At 43.6% G+C, this 20308-nt stretch overlaps 1 protein-coding gene across 1 annotated transcript; it reads left to right on the top strand.

The window, feature by feature from the left end:
* Positions 1-1162: 1162 nt before the first annotated feature.
* On the top strand, positions 1163-19490 carry KIAA1407 (KIAA1407 ortholog). Its single transcript, XM_009075368.1, has 15 exons — positions 1163-1304; positions 3569-3697; positions 4225-4403; positions 4912-5135; positions 5909-6065; positions 7950-8140; positions 8889-9138; positions 10450-10898; positions 11417-11511; positions 13102-13184; positions 14564-14665; positions 15794-15937; positions 17110-17262; positions 17626-17780; positions 19232-19490. Exons 1-15 carry the CDS (start codon positions 1265-1267, stop codon positions 19362-19364), a joined length of 2484 nt encoding a protein of 827 aa, XP_009073616.1. The 5' UTR covers positions 1163-1264; the 3' UTR covers positions 19365-19490.
* Positions 19491-20308: the final 818 nt, after the last annotated feature.

Genomic DNA, 20308 nt, shown 5'->3' with positions numbered 1-20308 from the left:
TTTTAATTACCTTTTGGATCTTACTTTGTTTGCCCAGCTGGCGCATCCCTAAATTCCTTTCTTGGGGCCCATTCCTCTTATCACTTCCTTCTTGGCCCTGGTTAGTATCTCCTCTCTTTGAAGTGTGCATGTCAGTGTAGAGCAAGGACAAACAAACAGCGCCAGCTGCTTAGTAAGAAACTCCCAGTGTATCACTGATTAGCCTTTTTTTTTTAAGCTTCTTTGTTTCACCCCTCCCTTCTAAGTACTAAGTAAATTCTTTTACTTAGAATATTTCTCTAAAGTTTTCTGAATCTATTTGCCCTATACCTTTTACATATGGTTTTATTCAGGGTTTAATGAACAAACTCATATGCAACCTTTTACACTATGCAAAAAGCTCACAAGTCAACACACAAAACTTAATGTTGAGCAGTATTGCAGGTTGTATGTATGGGCAAGTAACACAAGAGAGTTAAACCAAAACACCATCTCTTGCATCTAACCACCTGATATCAAAAAAAAATGACTTCTAGGGTGAACTTCCCTTTGCTTTGCTTCCTTGGGCACACCCATGCTCCCACCCTCTGCCTGCTTCTTAGGGCAGGTAGGAGTGTGCATCTGCCTCCTCAGGCAGCATCTTAGGTCTCTGGCAGCAGCTTGCTGTGGTTGCCCTAGCATGAAGGGAAGGGCTCCTGCAGAAATATGGGCTGTCTGTGGTACAGGTGCTACAGGTGAAAACACAGTGACGTGTCAGGACCCAAGAGATGAGTATGGGGGCAGGAAGTCTCTCAGACAATTTACACAGTGGCCATGCTGGCTAGGAGAAAAAACGTATCAAATTTCCTAGTTGCTGATTGCTGGGGACTAGCTCAGCAAGTCTTCATCCAGCCCCCCCGGAGGTGGGTGTTTGCATTCTCCCTATGTGCTCTCTGATCTCTATGATTGGCACTAATTGCCAAATGAATGTTTATTGCGTAATGACTTCTAAGTCCAATTTATCCAGTTAATCGAGCAGTTGGAGAAACGTGTTTCAACAGAAATCTGTTTCTTGTAACAGCCGTGCTGTCTTGTGTTACATTCCCTACAATGTTTGCTCTCTGGAGGAGAAATGTGGATATAGGAAGTGTAAAAATTAATATACAGCAAGTCTTAGAAATGTGTTCCTTTCTTTAATTTAAAGAGAGTGGACCAAGACTCTGAGTATCCTGCCTCTGAAGCTTTTTCCCTTCAAAAGTCGAGGTATCCACAGGAGCCTTGGGGGCCTGTGACAAGCTTGGAAACCATGCAGCAGCTGCAAGATCATCATGAGGCCTGTGAAGAAGGTGAGCTAAAATTCCGCTTGCCGCAAGCAAAACGAACTGTTCTTGGTCCAGCTTTGTGGCTCTGGTCTGAACAGGCTCTTCCAAAGCTTCAGATCATAAGAAATGGTTCATAATAAGATGTCTTTCATCTAACGGAGAAAGGCATAAGAAGGATCAATTGCTGGAGTTCAAGGTAAATCTTAAATTGCTAAGAGAAGGATAAACTCTCTGTCTCCTGGAGATTTCAGGTCAAGACAAGGATGAATACTGCCCATGAACACACACTGTATGGTCAAATACAAGTTAATAGGCTGTAGGAAACCAGGTGAAATTACCTGGCATATTTTCAGTAGCAGGAGTTGCTCTGTGTGACTTTCACATCTATGAATAATTGTGTGGTTTTGCTTTGATTCCCATGCAACATTTTCCTCACTAATTAGCTAACTAAATATAACTTTCGTAACGTCTGCAACCACAAGTGCTTGCTGAAGTTTGAAAATAGAGCTGCGGTGGATTTAAAAAACAGAAAAGGAGGGAAATTATCTCCCATCAGTGCTAGAAGTACATGTGCAGTGTAGAAAGCTGATAGGAGACAGGATTTTAAAAACTGAGTTAACCATTCTTTTAAGACTCAAAAGTCAGCCTTGTAGAACAGAACGGTGACACGTCTCAAGAGCATCCACCTGAGTGCAGGAAGTCAACTTTTGCAGTTGTAGTCATCAAGGGTTCAACTAATAGCACAGGATACACCTATCTGCTTACAATGCACTGTCTGAATGCATTATGCAGCATAGTGTCTCCAAAGGAGCTATCTTGACATTGGTGAAAAGCTTCATGTTTTCCTTTGGCAGAAAGGTTGCTTGCCTTCCTTATGTTTCTTTATTATTTTTGTTTGCCCTTCTCTGCTAGGGTTTTCCTTTTGATAGCCACCAATCCCTTAGGATTGTTCCTAGCTCAACTGAAATACTTTTATCTGAAATCTGTTATTGGAATACTTTAATGGTACTAACTACACATGGTCCACTTTGCAAAGAAAGGTATTGATTAGAGAAGTGCCAGAACCTTTTTGCTCCTTCCCCAAGTGTCAAGTTGTTTTTCTTGCTTCTTTCTGTCATCAGATGTATTTCTCTGTTTCTGAGCTGGCCTGAGAGATTATGAAAGAGAATGAAAGTGATCTGAAGGACAATAAGCATTAGATTTATGTTTTCTTCAAAAATGACACTCCTCTTTGAGAAAGTTTGAAAAAGCCCTTTATTGCCTTAGAGATACTAGGGAGCACCTTCACTTTGCATTAGAACTAGAGATTTGGAGCAGCTGCTTTCTCCTGTCTGTTGGCTGTGTGCCTTTACAGGTAACGACTCGCACTGCAGGGGCCGCTGACGTCCCAGCTCTTTGCCCATCCTCGCTGCGCGGATGGCTCAGGACAGCTCTGCTTCTCGTGGGGCTCTTCCTGATGCCTTGCATTCTGCTTCAGGAACAGCTTGGCCATCCGTGTAGCAAGGCCAGATGGTTTGTTGAGGCAGCAGCCTCATTAGCTGTCCTTGCTTTTGAGTAGGAACTCTGATAAAGGAAATTTGTGTTTGCCCACAGAAGAGTGGAGATGCAAATAGACCATAGAAGGATTTTATACCTAATTGTTCATTAGGCATGTTCATTAGCTTACTGAGGAGTGCCACATATAACATCAGGGGTGCATTCCTGTAGTTGCAGTCATCATTCTGAGCACAGGTAGTCCCAGGTGAAGTTTGCCACCTGACAGATTGGTAATCTAGACTCACCAGTTGTTTTTGGAGCTGTGCTACTTGCAAAGGTTAACCTGTACACATGAAGCAAACATTTGACCAAACAGTGGTTCTTTTGTATTTAACGTATGACAACCTTGCCTGTACATGTGGAAACTAAGCGTCTGCAAATGCACTGGTAAAACATGTGAAAGCTATCCAAGTTATGAATTACCTCACGTTAATTCCATCTCCTTGATAAATGCTGTAATAATCACATGAGTGATCTGAATGTCCACAAAATCTTGTAGGAAAAAACAAGGTGAAGAATTCACTTGTGACGTATGTGACAGGGAAAAAGTTTGCCACCTTCTCTTCCTGTTCTTTTATAGATCAAGAAGATGAGAACAGAACTATTAGCCTTATTCTATTTTCTGTTCCAGATCAGCTTTCAGTCATTCCCAGCATGTGATATAACTATCCCAGAGACAGAGTCTTGCTAGTTCATACTTACCCATATATTTTTTAAGCAAGTGAAGTCATCAGTCTCTTTCTTCATGATAGCCCAAGAGCTGCTCAGTAACTGGATGAAGTCCAAACTGCAACTGGAGCTGTGTGATGGAGAAGAGGAAGTTGACTCTGTCCTTCTGGAAAAGCCTTCTGCAGCCCCTCTGAAGTATGAGCGGTTTGACGGTGAGAGCACAGCAAAGCAGTTCTTGGCTTCCTCTTTGAGGACGTGCTGGGGAAAGGGGCCAGACCTCATGGCTTGTCAGGCTGAGGGGTAAAAGTTGTTTTGAGGTCAGGAGAGTGGACTCCGTAGAAACACGATTAGATGTGATGATTTTTCTGCCCACAGCAGCTTGCTGTAGGGCTGCACAAATGTACCTTGCAAACATTCAATGTCTCCTTTTGTCAAAGAGAAAAAGGAACTTCTTTTGTGAATGGGTATTTTTGAGGCCTGTCAAGTTTATACAGCCATTTGAGATGCTCAGAGGCAAGGCAGTAAAAAATGGATGAAACATTGTTACTGCTCTAGTGTGTTCAATGGGAGACTGATTAGGACTGGGGATAAATGGATTGCAGTCAGTGTGCCCGCGTTCATCAGAAATGCATTCACAGTCTGGGGAAGTGATCCCTTTAATTACATTAGGCTTTGTGATCTGAGACAGCAGTTTATTCATTTCAGACTAGCCTGAGATAATCTGAATTCCTCCTTTCAGACTTGTGCAGTTATCTGGAACATGAAATGGAAAGTTATTCTGTCCAGAAGTACCTACAGCATCTTCTGCAGAGTGAAGCTGTGAACTGTGGGATAATGAAATGCCTTAGACTTGAAGACATCAAGGAAAAACGAAAGCCTACAGATCCACGAATAATCATGGAGCTCAGACACAGGCAGGTGAGCAGGCAAGGCAGCACAGTTAAAAGGAATAAGATGGAGGATTATAGGATTAGAGTAAATGTTCAGTGATACCTCCCCAGTATTCTCTCCCAGCCTGCAATAATCTCTGACTTGGAGGCAAATACCCAAGGATACTCTTCCACAGTTCAACTGAAACATCAGTGTGTTTCTGTGTGCATGTTAGCCATTCAACAGTGGCTTGCGCCGTCAATTTTCACTACATCTGTTCTGGTTTTCCCCCTTTCTGAAAACTGACAGGAAAAACTGCCACAGCACTTAGTTCTGAGTTCGCTTCCATCGAGAATTACTGGTTTAATTTCACTCTCTCAAGTGAAGTGTTTTGCTGGTCTGAGAGCAGAATCTCTGCAGTCAGTGCCAGCTGTGGAGAGAGTTGCTTGCTTCATGTGAAAGGTGGATTGTGACTCACCCTGTCAGTGTACAATGAGCTTCAAATTCTTCAGCCTTTGGTGTTTGCTTTGATTTTTGTGGATTTTCTCCTTCCCAGGTGAAAGAAAACCGAATGAGGCGTCAGAAGGCATTAGAGCTTCAGAGACAAGAAGTGTCCCTGAAGAAAGCAGTTCTGTCTGAGGTCAGGCTCCAAGCACAGGAGGAGGACAGAAGGAAGGCCCTGAAGGCTAAGAAGGAGGAGGAAGAGATACGGAGGGAAATGGTGAAGCTGCGGAAGGAAATGGCTGAGAAGAGGCACACTGTGGCAGGGGCACGGAGAATGTAAGAAGGAGAGGGGGGCATGGAAAGAACAATATGAAGAGCTCTTATCAGCTCCTTTTGCTAAATGTAAGAGGAGTGGTGGTCCCAAAGGAAACAGCTGTTATTCCTCTGTCTCTGAACTCTCCCATAACCTTTTAGTCCTTTGTTACCAACATTAGTGGCAGAGTTTAACACGAGTGGGAAGATGGTCTAAATATACTTTATCCTCCCATCAGCCATTACTGGTATGTGCACTGAATCACGAAGTAGGAGTGTGTTTGCATCACTGTGCATTCTCTCCATCATCTCTGTGGTCACATCCAGCCTTGTTAATGTCTAATGCAGCATGAAAGCCACTAGACAGAAAAATAAATTAAAAAATAGCCTGTGTTCAAAGTCTAGCACTTGCAGTACTTCTTCTGTTATGAAAGACTAAAGAGCATTCTTGGCTGAGAATTCTGAAAAGACATATTTTTTCATTTTTCTGAGCTTGGATTGTCACAGAGATGTCACTTTTAGGGACACCAGTTATTTACTTAGGCAGCCCTGAGATCCAAAATCATCTCATACAAGTACTTTAGTGAAATATTTGCTGAAATGCTTTACCATTTTCTTCTGCCTGCTATATTTAGGACTGTTTAATCTCTGGGCCCCCAAACCATGACAGAGGTGGTTTTTAAGAAGGCTGAGTTAAATCATCACTGACTTTCTAAGCTGTAGAGGTGGTTCTCTTAGGATTGGCCAAAAAGATCGTATATCATTGTATTAGAGCTGTATGTTTCTTCACTTTCCAGGGAGGGGAAGAGACAAGAAAAATCTCAGAAGCTGTCAATGCAGGAGGTATCTGTTACTATGTCACCACTCCTGGCCTTGAAGAAAGAAGAGCAAGGAGAGGAGAAACAGAGAAAAGCTCTGGAGCTGCGGCTCAGGATTCACACCACTAAGCAGAGAGTGAGCATCACCTTTATTTATCTGAGACTCTGAGCTACCTGCCATTGGCTACTGTTTACAAAACTGAAGTAAAAATTCCTGATTATGCAGGATTTTTTCCTTTTTTCCAAGACTTCCTGATACCAGGGAAGTAGGAGAGCAGGGCAAATAGTATCTTGTAAGACTAGGAACAAGAAATCCTGAGGTGCCAACCCCAGTGTGCCTGTGCCTCAGGTGTACTCAGTGGGATGTTTCACTTACAATTGCAGAGCAGATGTGGCTCTCAGGACAGCTGTGAACATAAAGGCTTCTGCCTTTAAGGAATGGGCAGATGTACAGAGGAGGCAGCAGAGCAAGATTTGTTTTCCCTTGAGGAAGGAAGTAAAAGAGGAAAGTGGCAGAAAAAAGGCCTGAGAAGCCCTTACTGTGTGTATGGGAAGGTATTTTAAAGATTGCCTTGCAGACCCTGGTGCAGGAGCAGGGAGAGGAAAGAGAAGTGGTGCGGCCTGGGATGAATTTTGAGCTAGGTTTCCAGGAGTTGAAGTCTGTCAGCACAATTGCAGTAATGGGTTCCTCAAAGATCCACTTCCACTGGGTACAGTAGGATGTTCTATGCTATCACAACAGCTCCTTTGAGGCAAACACACAGACTTCAATAATTCCTAGTAGAAACCTGTTTCTTTAACCTTCATTATTCTGATACTGTGGTCAGTTCTGGGTTAAATATGGTGTATCAAATACTTGCAATAAAAGAATGGTTTTTTGTACTGAATAATTTTATACGGGAGCCTCAGCAAAGGGAATAAATTTCCCGAGTGCGGGTATGAATGGCATCCGTCACATAATGTTTTTAATTAAAGGAGCAGTCATCATCATTCATGTCTATTTATCTACATCCAGATTTATTTATTTTTTAATAGAAAAATCCCATAGCTTTTACGGTGATTCTCCTCGTGGCTTACTCCATCTGCTCATCTGCTGGATTTGAGCTTGGCTGCTGTTCAGCAGTACACAACCTCTCTCCAGCACAGTTTAAGCTATGAAGATAAGCCTGAATGAAACCACAGAACAATTTAGGGCTGGTGTAACATGAGAAGCCACAGCTTAGCTAACCTAAGCAATATTGACACTTTGATTACTTTCCTAAAGCATAAAGAAATAGCTAATGCATTGACTTTTTGTAAGTCTCCATTTGAAGACTGCAGAGAGTGAGAGGAATGCAATTAACACAAGGCACTATGACAAAAAGGGAACAGCCGAGTCCTGTGAGTTGACCCACTTGGAGGATCAAAATGAACAGTGTCTGCAGTGACAGGGCTAGAATTATGGGGTAGATTAGATAGCAAATTGCTGTTCTGTACAATGTAAATCACTCCTAAAGGCAGCGAGTCTAATTACACAATAGGGGAAAGGTTTGGCTTCCTACTGGAACAAGGATGAGCTGAGGTAGTGTCAGAAATTCACCCTGGGATGTGTCTTGATTTTTGTCTGTGTTAAAAAAAATGGAAAAAAGCAATGCTCCTTCACAGAAGTGTTCTCACCTGGAGCATCTTAGACATTTTCTAGATTTTGAAACATCTTTCTTGTCTCTAGAAATTCTGTGTTCCTCACCCATTTTATTCCTTTGCACTCAGTGAACTAAGTGCTTTTCACTCCAAAGCATAGAGCCCTGTGATATGATGTCTCTTTCTAGTCCCTTTCTGGTTTTTGTAGAAGCGCTGCACATGCTCTGTGTTACTTTTTTACCTTTTTTTTTTTTTTTTTTTACTCTCAAGGTAATTGTTCAAAGTGGGGATTCTAAAAAGAATCTAAAAAAGTAAAGTCAGATGGGGGAGGCAAAGAGGATCAGGATTTGTATGATGGGCTGTATTTTGCTCATTGGTTTTATTAAACTCTCCCATGCAGTGCATGCAACGACATTTCTCTGCTTGGCTGAAAGTCACTCTGGAGCACAGAATTGAAATGGGAAAAGCCAGAGCCTTTGCTGACTGGAGGTGCCAGCTGAAGGCCCTGCGAGCCTGGAGAAACTATACTTGGGCCCAGAAAGTAGAGAAGGAGACACAGCAACTGAAAGCTCATCTCCAAGATCAAAACAGGTAGTGACACTGTAACTGTGGAATTCTCCTACTACAACAGTACTTGAACAGGGCAGTGATCAGGGCCTGTAAAAGGGGCTTGTCAGTTAGCCAGCAGGAAGAAAACAGCAGCTTTTTGAGAAAATTGCTGCATTGCCTGCAGTCTGCCAGAGGCATTGTGGCACAGATAAAAAGGAGGACAGAGAGAAACAAGAGCTTTAGCATTTTCTTACAAGTCTGTATCTCCCTTTCTCTGTCAGTATCTTTCCTGGAAATTTCACTCTGGCTTGCTCTGGACTCCAGAGAATATGAGCTGCCAAATTTATTCCTGATTCATATATTTATTTCCTGTCTATTTTCTACTACTACTACCAGTATAGCGGAGATGATTTTGGACAGTGCCTTTCATTCAGGAGGCTGTTGGATGAATTCCTTATCATCCAGAGAAAATTCTGCTCTTGCAGGTGTCTGGCAGGCTGTGTGGTGAGGCGCTGTCACTTCCCCCTATACAGCTGGCCAGGGAACATGATACTTTATTTGCAACTGTGCTACAGCCCAGGGATGACATAGGAAATTGCAAATTGTGAACTAGGGAAACTTACTTCAAAACAGCAATCAACCTTTCTACCTTCCCACTCCTCCTTGGAGGAACTCCGTACAGCTTTGGAGGCCTTCAGAGTTAAACAACAAAAAGACTCAGGAAGATACGGGGCCTCATGCCTAGGTAGAAGCCTCACTCCTGTCATGACCCAAGTGCTTTCTCATTCAGGAAAAACCAACTGGCTGTAGAGCATAGTCGGCGTCGACTTCTGCGCTGCTGCTTTCTGGCATGGCAGCACTGGAGCCAAGTGGAGACAGAAAAGAGAGAGCTGCAGATCAAGAGGGAGGAGACCAAGAGAAAGATGGCACAGCTGCTGGAGGCTGTGTCACTGGGGCAGGGTGGTCTGGACAGGCCACTGGAGGTTAACAAGCCTGGGACAGCAGAAGTAAATCATCATCAAGATTTGCAACAAGACAAGGTAAATCCTCCCCATGTAGTTTTGTCTATTGGCATCTCAGTATTCTTACAAAGTACTTCTTTTGTGAAGTCTGAAATAAAGGGTACATTGTCCCAGAGGAAGGCTTCTTTCCCAGGGTGACCCCCAAATAACCTGCCTGCAACTGTGCAGAAGTATGAAAATCAAGAGGCAAATGTGAAGGACAATGGATGTGTTTTAAAAATAATCTCTAGTGCTGCCGGAGAACAACCCTTCATGTACTGTGAGTCGCAATGAGCATCCCACCCCCAGATGACTTTTGCTGAGAGATTAGTTACATCTTTCATGCCAGCTTAGACTTAAAAAGAATAATGCTTGACTGCATGACAAGAGATTTTTGTCATGCCAATGCAGCTCTTCAGCTATTAAGCATGGGGAAAAAAAAGAGTTGTTGCTGGCTTTTTCAGGATAATGTGCATCACAAGGAGGTAGGAGAGGAGAATCAGAGGTTGCTTCCTTAAATTGTCATTTGTCAGGTTGGATCCTGACCTTCCCTTCTGTCTATAAAACCTGTACCACAGCAGTATTCTGATCTCAGCACGAGAGCTCACACACACATTTTACAGGTCAGGCTTTTTGTCTGCTTAAGTGTCAGCAAAAGTTGATTTCCTGTTATCCTAGTAGACCCATATTTGAATTCTGATGCACTGGTAAAATTTGTGCTGGAACAATGGGACTGAATTTGGGGTTTGACCTAGGGGTCAGGAAGCAGATCTTATATCTGATGCCTCTTCAGAGAATGACCATGTGTCATTCCTCACTGTGCACCAGTTTCCTGCTAATATTTATTAAAGCTAGAGAAGAGGCATGAGGAAGCAGCACCTTGTGGACTTCTCTTCCATCTGTAAAAGGACCATTTGGTAGATCACCATGCAGGTCACTTCAACAACTGTTTTTTCCTTTATTCTCCATCTGAGTGCTGAGCAGGGACAACATAGTCCAAAAAGGAGTGTGCTAATCCCCGAAAAGCAAGCTGCCCTAAGGTGTGCTCCCTAACAAAATAGTCAGGATATAATCCTGCCAAAGCTCTTGCCTGATCAGGATTTCTTCCTTTGAGGGAAATGGCACACAACTCCTTAACAGTTCTTTCCCACAGCCTCCCATTTTGAGCATAATGGGGCTCCTCTGGCCCTACTAGGGACTGGATGAAGATTGCATAGCTGAGATAACCCTACTTCTCAGGCATCTCACTAGATTTGCATTTAAAAAAAAACACTATTAAGGAAGGGCATAAGAATGCTTGATCTTAATCAATCCCAAATTTTCCTCATTTCTTTTTTTTTTTTCCCCTAGCCAACTGAAACTTGCCTCATACAGAAAGAGCCTGATCAGACCAGAGACCACTCTTGTTGGGATGCTGTTCCCATACCACGTGTCTGCAGAAAATCCAAATTTCCCTGGGAGATTACTGTAAAACCTACAGCCCAGAGTGCCCAGGCTGTGTACAGGAATCAAACAGCCACTGGCCCCCAGCAGCTTCAGGCACCTGGTCCAAAGACATCTCCTGCTTATGGTAGCCGTTTTGAGCACCGTCATGCCTTCCAGCAACATCTGATTGAGGAGCAGAGGCAGCAGCTTCAGAAACAGCAAGAGCTGACCCTTAAACTGCAGGAAAATCAGAGGCTGAGCAGAGCTAAAGAAGAGGCAGCACAAGCCACGACTGTAACCCAGCCACTTAACAATTCTGCTTCTCAAACCAGGGAGGAAAAACAACCCAGATGCAAGAATCCAATTCCTTTGAGGTATATGCCCTCTGTAAAGCAGGGTCAGTTAGTCAGCATGTCTCATTCCCACTCAAGTTGAGCCAGAATTTGCCTGGCATATTTCAGTCATGCTAGTGCTATCTGCCCTTCTTCTCAGCTGTGACTTAGCCTCAAGGGTAGTATCAGGCTGGCTGCAGTTCTCTGTTCTTCTCCCTTTTTGCAATGGCTCAACACCAGATGATCCATATACAGGATCCATTTAGAAACAACTACACCAGTGTCACATAGTAGCAGCAGGGATTTATTTAATTACAAAAAAAGAGAGTGTCATCCTCAGTATTCCAGAACATGCGGCAGCCCTGGAACCCAGTTCCTTTGGAACTATGCATCATTAATCCCATTTCAAGCAGAAGAAAGATGTATCAGGGATTCAGAATGAAAATGTGGCACAATGGAGAACAGAAACTATAAGGCCTGTTTTGCAACCATAGGTGGTAGGTGAGAGACATCATTTGATCACATTCATTTATGAATTTCTTTACTCCTTCCTTTCACAGTGCACCTGACTCTCATGGGCCAGAAAACAGAAGGGTAGCAGTGCAAGGCAGGAGGCTCTCCAGTCGTGTGACCTCAGCATCTCGCATACTGAAAGGTATTGTTTTAGGTAGCAAAGACCATTCCAGACCACTTGGCTCAACAGTTTGTCTTGAAATCTCTCTCTTTCTTTGTCTCAGCTTTGCTGGTTAATGATAGTATGCAGTTAAAACACTGCACTTTCTTTCCCAGCCTGACCAGTGCTGTGAGAGGGTGAGCTGTTTTCATGCCCAAGTGAGTCATCTGTAAAACCTGGATCACTGCAAGCCCCACATGTCCACACTTAGTACACTATTGTAGCAGTTACTGTAGCAGTTACTTGTAACACTTGTGATCATTTCTGATGTGAGAAGACTCAGAGAGAGAAGCTTTCCAGGGCTTTATGCCGTTAGTCTCATTCCCTTTATTACACATCCAAGTGAAGCTTAAACTGGCCAGTAGTTTTCATCTGACTTTGACAGAAGTGTTGAGATTTCAAAGGGAAGCCAGTCTGGGGGAGGAGCTCCAGATCTCTGCTGTTTGTGAGACACTTCCCCTTCTCTGGCCACACTGGAACAGCATATACACAATAAACATACCACACAGCCTTTTCGTTCATAAGTTTAAATCGGGTTCTGTTACATCCCTAGGTCAAGTTCTTCCATATCAATGAGGGAGTGGTCACAGTCTGCATGAAAGGTTGTCTGGAAACTGATCATTGTGATGTTTTAACAGTTTGGGATCACCAGAGCGTTTTTGGCCATGATAGCTGGGCTTTAATAGTTGTCTTTCATTGCTTGTGTTCAGCTCCAATGCTGCATAGTCCAAGGCACCACTCAATCTGATTTGCCTGAACTCTGTATACCTTAGAGACAGTAATCATATTTTAAGGAGCACTCAAGTGCTTTTGTTTAAATATTCCCCAAAACTTCAGTGAATAAGTTGTCACTGGGTGATTTTCTCTTGTCAGAGAATCCTGGGACAGCCAAGAGGAGGAGAAGAGAATCTGAGGACACCTATTGTGTTCAAAACACTTAAATGCCCCCCAGTTATTTTTTGTTCCAGCCTGTGCTTTGTTTGCAACTGCAGAGGAAGCAAGCACAGGTTCCTGACTCCACTGCATGTTCTGTGTGGTCACATCAGCACTGGTGGCCAGCAAGATCACTGCATTGCAATTTCTCTCCCAAAAGAAGCATTAAGCAGTAGTTCCTCACTAGTGGGACCGAGTACCTGTGTGTCACTGGGACATGGATGATTTCTGTCATTAAATTGCGCTTAAATAAGCAGTTAGACCTTACTGGAGACCTCATAGCAATTGCTGCTAAATCAGGTGCCCTGAGGACCTCAGTTGAGTGCCTCAGTTAGGAAAGACAGGGATAAATCATCTGAACACAGCTTCTTTCATAACTGAGCCTCATGACTGTTACTGTAAACCGAGGAGGGAGGAATGAATCTGACTGGGGTAGTCCTGAGTCATCTCATAAATGTTTATGGGTTCCTTATTCATGACACTGCCAGCCTTAAGAGGTGGCAGAATGCAAGTCCCTGTGTGCTGGCATTGCCAGGTAAATGAGGCCTGGCAGTAGAGTGATGTAGTCATCTTTGTTCACCAAAGTTCTGCCATTATCCTGTAGCTCATTTCCACTAAGCCTTATGTTCTCTGTTGGAGGTATGGAGGAGAGAGCAATTCAGCGGGCAGAACGGAGGAGGGAACTAGAAGAAGCCAAACAACGAAGAGCGGAGGAAAAATTGGTAAGGGAAGATGAAATAAAGTCTCTTTCACACCCACCATTCCAGTTACAAGAAATACTGCTTTAACCCCAGAGTCAGGGACCAAGAAAAGGCCCTTGATCCAAAGCAGGAGTTTTATAGCTTGTGAGAAAGCAGATGTCCTTCATACATCAAAAGAAGTAGTTATTGCTGCATTTGCATATGGCGATGGCACTAGCCCTGCCGTACCATGAGCAGACACTTCATGGTGAAGTTGCAAATCTAGAAGCAGCCTTCCTTACCACCCCCAACATTCTCACACCTACCTCATGACCATAACTTGCCTTTCCTCAGAATGTTAAGGGTGGAAGTGAATGCAGAGATCCACTTGATGGGACCTGGCAGTAGCGGTGGGTTTCCCCTCCCTGCCTTTGCTGTCTGGTCATACGCAGCTTGAGGACATGGAGTCTCATCCAGTAAAAATCCTGCATCTTTCTAGCAAATCTCTGCTGAAGAGAGAAGATACTGACAATGTCTGCATAGTTAATAAATTCTGTGATACACATCCAACAGAGGAGCCTTGTTAGCTGCAGGGTATTGAGCTGTTACTGAAAACATTGCTAGTAAGTTGCATTAGAATTAGGAAGCTTAAAACTGGGGTCCTAAAACACCCAGCATTTCTTCTTCAGGCAAGAGATATGCTAACATACACAGGACTCTGAAACAAGCCTTACAGAACACTTTCACCATATGGAGTGGACAGGCAAGGTTCAGGTTAGGTTTTCTCAGCTGCAGTTGCCACAGTTGTAGAGATCAGGAAGCTCAGTTATAGTAATCATGCATGATGGTTGATTTGGGGTTTAGGCCTATGATACATACACCAAGAGCAGAAGCTTTGTGAAATGAAAGCAGAGTGAGATTTGCAAGGGTAGTAGATAAAGATGCAGAGAAGAATATTGTGCCAAATATAACCACGACTGAAGTAAAACAACCTTGATCTTTGGTGTCTGGGGAAAATATTTGGGCACCTGTAACGCTGCATTGCATGTAGAAATGAAACTTCAGAGCAGAGCCCAGGGATTCAGAACTAACTTCAGCAATCAGATTATCAATACTTGGTGTATGGTTTACATTTTTCTGAGGGAAGAGTGGACAAATACTGTAACTTAGGGCAAAGAAAGATAAAGATATATATAGGTAATAGAAATATATATATGTAGGAAAAAGAACAGTCCCTCCTTCCTCTCCCTTCCACAGTTCATTGGTGAGCACAGATCATGTCTAGTACGTGACAAAGTCTGCTTCCTTCTGAAGTTTCAGGTGCTGGTCAATACTAGAGGAATACGAGGAAACCTTAGAGGTCTGTGTTCATTGAAAAGGTCACATGCACCAAATTAAATTTCACCTTTCTCCATTTCAAGGCCCAGCTGAAGGCTGAAGAGGAAGCATGCCAGAGGAAGGAGGCCGAGGAAAAGAAGGCTCAGCGGGAAAAACGGCGAGAGGAGAGAAGGCAGCAGAAGCTGGTGACCAAACACCCCACCTATTTCTTCCCCTTTAGCAGGGACAGGAAAGAAAAGCCATTACCCACTAGTACTCAATCAGAAGCCAGAGTAATATGAACTGAAGGTCTTCACTGGTAGAGCACAGCACCCACTATAGACTCGCCACCTTCCCCCATTTTGCCAGCATTAGGGGAAGGGCTGTGTACCAAACACACTATGAAGCATACACTGTCTGTCTCATCAGCAGGACTAGAGGTCCCAGCTGGTGTAGGTTCTCTGCTGAGATACAGCCACATCAGTTCCCACAGTGGTAGCATGTTCAGTCTACTTTCAGACTGCTCCTTCCACTCATGTCCCCACTACACAGTGATACTGGTCACACAAACACACAATTTTAAAGTTATCAAGCCTAACAGTTATATCAAGGGTAACTTTCCACCTGAAGAACAGAAGCATCCTCTCCTTGGAGCTAGCCTAGGAATAGCTACACTTGATTATTGTTACTTGGAAATGAGCTGTCCTAATAACCCAAATAGCATATTTGAAATCCTACAGGAATTTGACCTACAACTACTGTTCTCCTTTGAGTGTTTTTGTGTTTTAGAATATTTGACCTTCATACATGAGTCTTGGTCAAAAGTAATATTATACAATTATATAATACCCGTATCCCTCTCCTACTGTTTAGGCTAGATTAAGTGGTAGGGTCCATGCATAAACTCAGAATAAATTTTGGACATGTTTTCCATCTAGTTTTGTAAGCACAGAAAGCTGCCCTGCCTGAGCTCACCAAAGCACCCTGTCCTACACTGATGGTGGTCCATAAAAAGGTTCCTGCTACATCAGCACTTCTGGTAGCCACAGGTGACATGTCTGTCTGCTACAATAGCACCAAACTGCAGTGCTAAGACATGGTCCAAGGAAGTGTCCAAAAATACTATCAACTCCCAGGAGAATTTTCAAGACAATTTGCTTTCTAACACATGTTCTAGTACATTGAGTCATCTCTGGTCTGCACTGCTAAAGATAATGCAGATCCCTATTTCCTGTCAGGTCAAAACCTCCATATCCAATATGATAATCTGTTGTCATTGCCTAACATCCTCTTCATCCTAAATGAATTATAATTACTGCTTTTTTGTATCGCAGAAAGAACTGGAGAGGCAGAGGAGGTTGGAGAAAGAGCAGCAGCTCCAGAAAAAGGCTAAAGATCACTATGAGAAGGTCCTACTCAGAAAGCTGGGAATAGTGCCATGGAAAAGGCTGAGGGAGCAAGCCAATGAAAACCTGGTGGTAAGTGCTGAGGATAAATAAAATGACTGGTGCAATGGAAAGAAGGGGAAAAGAATGGATGCAGCACTTAGCAGGAGCCTCAATAGGCTTTTAAGCCAGGTAGAGATGGAAAAAGCAAAAATTCTCCCTGCACACCTTGCCCTATATTATTCTTTAAATCAGCCCATCTGACAATAATCCTGAAAAGTCATCAAAACCCCACAAGGGTAGCATCCTCATTTATAGCTGATTAAACAGGAACCAAAGGGACAGAGAAAGGAAATCATTTCAGTCTAACGAGAAGTCATCTTTAGTTAGTCTCCACTTGTAACTGCCGTATGATTTGATGCCAGTAACACAGTGGGAATTAGTGTGATACAGCTCAAAAAAATAAATTGAAGTTATATGACATGAGCTTGTCAGTTCTCTTGCTCCACTGCAAAGCTAATCAATAAGACACTGCCAAGCCACTGTAGCTGCAGTAGTTAACCCTAGCCTACCATTAAGGTTTTCCCTCTGTTGGTGCAGAGTTGGCCACTCCTAGTGGCAGGACACTACAGGTGATAATCCAGCAGTCTGTTCTAGCCTGGCCATATCTTCAGTGCAGAACAGTGAGTAGTAGCTTCTGAGACCTTGAGACATGAGTGCTGCTAATGAAACATTTCCGCCTGTGACTGAATCGATATGCCTTATCAGGGTAGACTAATAACACTCAACCGCATCCTGAAGATTTCGCCAGAGCCCAGGGCTAAGTTGGCAAGCTTCCATTGAAATCGCTGGAACTGGAGCTACTTAGAGTACTTCACCAAATGCACATAGGTCTCTGGCTGGGAAGAAGTACAGGGATACAAGCTGCTCCATATGTCCACCCTGCTGGTCAGCATTATGGACAGTGTTGGACTAAACTGTTACAAGGCCATGCCTCTGCCCCATTCACAGTAGGATAAACCAAGCGTCTAATCCAAAAGGATACAGAAGTGATGCAGCAGTGGCCTGACAGACAGACTGATCTTGTAACTTGTGCTGACCTCTCTTTGTGGGATGCTCTAAGTCATTCCAGCTGTCAGACATCTGCATTTTGAGGGCCTCAAAAAGCTGAGGTGATTTTCTAGTGCAGCCAGTTTTCTGTAGATTTATATTTAGGTAGTCACTAGTCCAAGTAACTAGCTGCTATCTCTGCTGTTTTCACTCAGGTGGCACAAAGGCATCACTGTTTGGGCTTGCAGAGGAAATGCCTGATGGTTTGGCTCCAGGACACCAAGAGGAGTCTCACAGAGAAGATGTCTCGGGCTGAGGACTTCTATTCCCGTATGTTGCTGAGACAGGGCTTCAGGAACTGGCTAAAGGTTTGTCTTCACCACAGTTGAGAAATGATGCCAAGAGAGCTAGCTGCTGCCACACTTTCCCCTCACCACAGTGCCACTTCACACACCTGTAGCCCCTTTCTCCCCATTCCAGCACCATGATTCCTTTCTTCAGAGACCTTCTTTCAGCTCTTCACTCTCCATCATCTCTTTCACCCAGGATTTCTCCTGCATACTGCTCTTCCACCTTTGCACTCTCTTGCCCTGCTCCCTGCTGATTTTCTTCCACTCCTGTGCCCACTACCCTTCACTGCCACAGTCTCAGCACTGCTCTGTTTAATGGGCTGGAGGTTGGAAGAAACAAAAAGCACCGTTCTCACCTGTTTCACTGTCCTTCCTCCACAGTACAAGGATTATCTCTCCACTCAGGAGGAGAGAGCAAGTGCCCTCCATGCAACTTGCCTCATGAAGAAGTATTTCTGGGCATGGCTTGATGTGATCATGAAGGAAAAAATGACCTTACAGGAGAAGCTGAAAATTGCTACTGAACACAGTAACAAGTAAGTGTATGCCCTTGGCAGCAGTTCTTTTTGCTTGGGTTTAATATACCCTGTAGATTATTTTAGGGATTACTTTTGACAGGTCAATCATCTGCTCCCCAAGAACACATGAAACAGGTTCCATACTGCTGGCATTTTGCTTTTGTGATAGGTAGACAACATCAACATAGGTTTATGCCAAGAAGTTTCCATGCAGCCTGGAAAAAAAAATGTAGTGGTACCCTTCACAGGACTTTTAAATATGCTGAAAGAGAATACAGTGAAAGCAGATAAGTAGCTGAAACTTTCTAAGCTGATTAGCAGATCTGGCCATGCAGCTTCTGCTGAAAGCTGCCTTAGGAAAATCTTTAAGCACAATTATAGCAAGCCAAATGATTGTGCAGGAATTACACAGTACTGTTTTGTCCACAGCAGATGATTTAGTTCACAAATCCAGAGCTGATCAACTAGAAATCCTACTTAGAGTGTCTTTGAATGTATGCCTGATTTGGCAGTGCAAACTAGAGCAGACAGTTCTACCAGTCATGACTGGAGTTGGACACACCCAGTCCACTCCTTGTCCCATAAAATGCATTTTAACAGGAAGAAAAATTATTGTCAAAGTTCAGCAGAGACCAGAACGCTGTTCACCCACCTCACCATGACAGCATGCTAGCTGCATGCAGCCATGAATAGGCCATGCCTGTGCATAGCCCAAACAGGATCTGCAGCACCTTAGAGAAAGAATTAAATTAAATTCACCTCTTATGTGGTAAAGCAAACCTGTTCTAGCTTGCTGTGTCAGCGAGATCTGAACAGTGCATGATTTAACATTAGCAAGCCAACAAACTAGGGGAACCAGGGGAAATTCAGACCCAGGAAGAGACTGGATGCATTCTACACATGACCTCCTATTAGGAGCATAATCATTTGTCATTCCTCATTATCTCTTGCCCCACTGACTGGCAAAAGGCAGTTCGAACCTTGCATTGCAAACTATTCTTTAGAGTGGACTGCTGTTCCATATTGTCTATATGGGAACCCAGAGCAGGGCACCTTTGGTGGGGTGGTTAATACCAGGTAAGAACTGCAGCCCAGCTGCCTGCACTCTCAAGGGATTGCAAGCCTGCATTTTTCCTGAAGAAACTTCTTTCAGAGGCTCTGTTTATTCTTCAGAAAACATCTTTGATCTTCAGAGTGCTAAGCAAACACCAGCTAAAGAATCCTGTCAAAGGGAGGAGCAAAAGTCTTGGTGGAGAGGAATAGCAAAGGGCAATATGTTATTTTCCCCTGGTGTGATTGACGTATCGGTGGAGTGGTCTGCATGTAGATGCAGAAAGGACAGCAGAAAGGGCAAAGCCTACAGCTATTTTAGGGGCATTCCCCCCTCAAATAGAAGTCATCTTTTGATTACTGTTATGTACACATCTGTATGTTGTCACTTTGCTCCTTGTGTCCCCCATTTCTTTCAGGAGACTTGCTCTGAATGTATTCAAGGCATGGAGACAGTACCCATTACTGATGAGAGAGGAAAGAGAGAGAGAAGAAAGGAGAAACCAGCTACGCAGGAGAGTAGCTGAAATTCTCCCCAACTTCCAAAAGTGACAGAAGAGAGTCAAAGGAGATAGAAAGGAGACAAAAAGACCAGTTCTGTTCAGTGCTGTCTCCCTGCTGGCTGAGACAACTCCAAGGGGAAGTCCTGCCAAGTGCAAAGGGTCTTACAGCCAGAGGAAGTTCCCTGCAGTCACTGTTGTCATAAACTAAGCATATGTGGAAGCTTATATGACAGTTTCACTTTGCCTAGGTAACCAAAGCCTAGCATGGGGCATGTTTGAGGCCAAGGCCATTTTCACTGCAGAGCTGCAGCACTGACATGGATCCTCCTCCATCAAAGAAATCAGAGCTGAATTGTACCTCCTTTTCCTTAAGCAGTAACCTTGTGCTTTTCTGTTGCCAGTACTCTTCAGGGTGACAGCTTGAGCAGACAGACCTAACTGTCAGCTGACCCCTAACTACTACTGCAAACTTGGCTACCTAGAGCACAGTTTCTACCTAACTGTGCCAGGAATGTTTGGATGGGAAGAGGAGAGGGAAGAGCTGTTTATGCAAACCCTATTTGCTAATGATCCAAATCACAGCATTGGGTATGGACATTGTAAAACCTGGATATTTTTTCAAAGGAATGCCTTGTTTGCAGTACTGGCAGGTCACAAGCACAGTGCTTTGATTTTAGTGGCAAGTGGTGATTCCAAGTTTATGAGCCTCAATTGTCTTGTGTTTTAAATGCTTCCCAAGCTGTTCAACTGTATTTCAGGGTGTATTGGGCAAGTCTTTCTGGGCTGTTTCACTTAATGCAATACTAAGAAGAAAAAAAAAAAGAGACAAAAGCCCAAGAAAATAGCACATTGTATTTTTTACATAAGCTAAAGCTGACATGATTAAAATGAAAGTTTCTTACCACTGTTTAACCTTAACCTGCAGTATAATGCAGACAGGGTAATGCTGTTAAGGTACAGTATGTCTTAGCAACAGCATAAGGCAGGAAGCTG

The sequence above is a fragment of the Acanthisitta chloris genome, unplaced genomic scaffold (assembly GCF_000695815.1).
Source record: "Acanthisitta chloris isolate BGI_N310 unplaced genomic scaffold, ASM69581v1 scaffold20085, whole genome shotgun sequence".
Lineage (NCBI taxonomy): Eukaryota > Metazoa > Chordata > Aves > Passeriformes > Acanthisittidae > Acanthisitta > Acanthisitta chloris.
The sequence above is the reverse complement of the archived record's forward strand: the minus strand, read 5'-3'. Positions and strand labels throughout refer to the sequence as shown.

Coding starts and splice junctions, on each gene's coding strand:
- KIAA1407 (XM_009075368.1), top strand. CDS start 1,265: ATGCAGCAGCTGCAAGATCATCATGAGGCCTGTGAAGAAG. Junction 5,136..5,908: donor GTGGCAGGGGCACGGAGAAT/GTAAGAAGGAGA, acceptor TTCACTTTCCAG/GGAGGGGAAGAGACAAGAAA. Junction 15,938..17,109: donor AAGCCAATGAAAACCTGGTG/GTAAGTGCTGAG, acceptor GTTTTCACTCAG/GTGGCACAAAGGCATCACTG.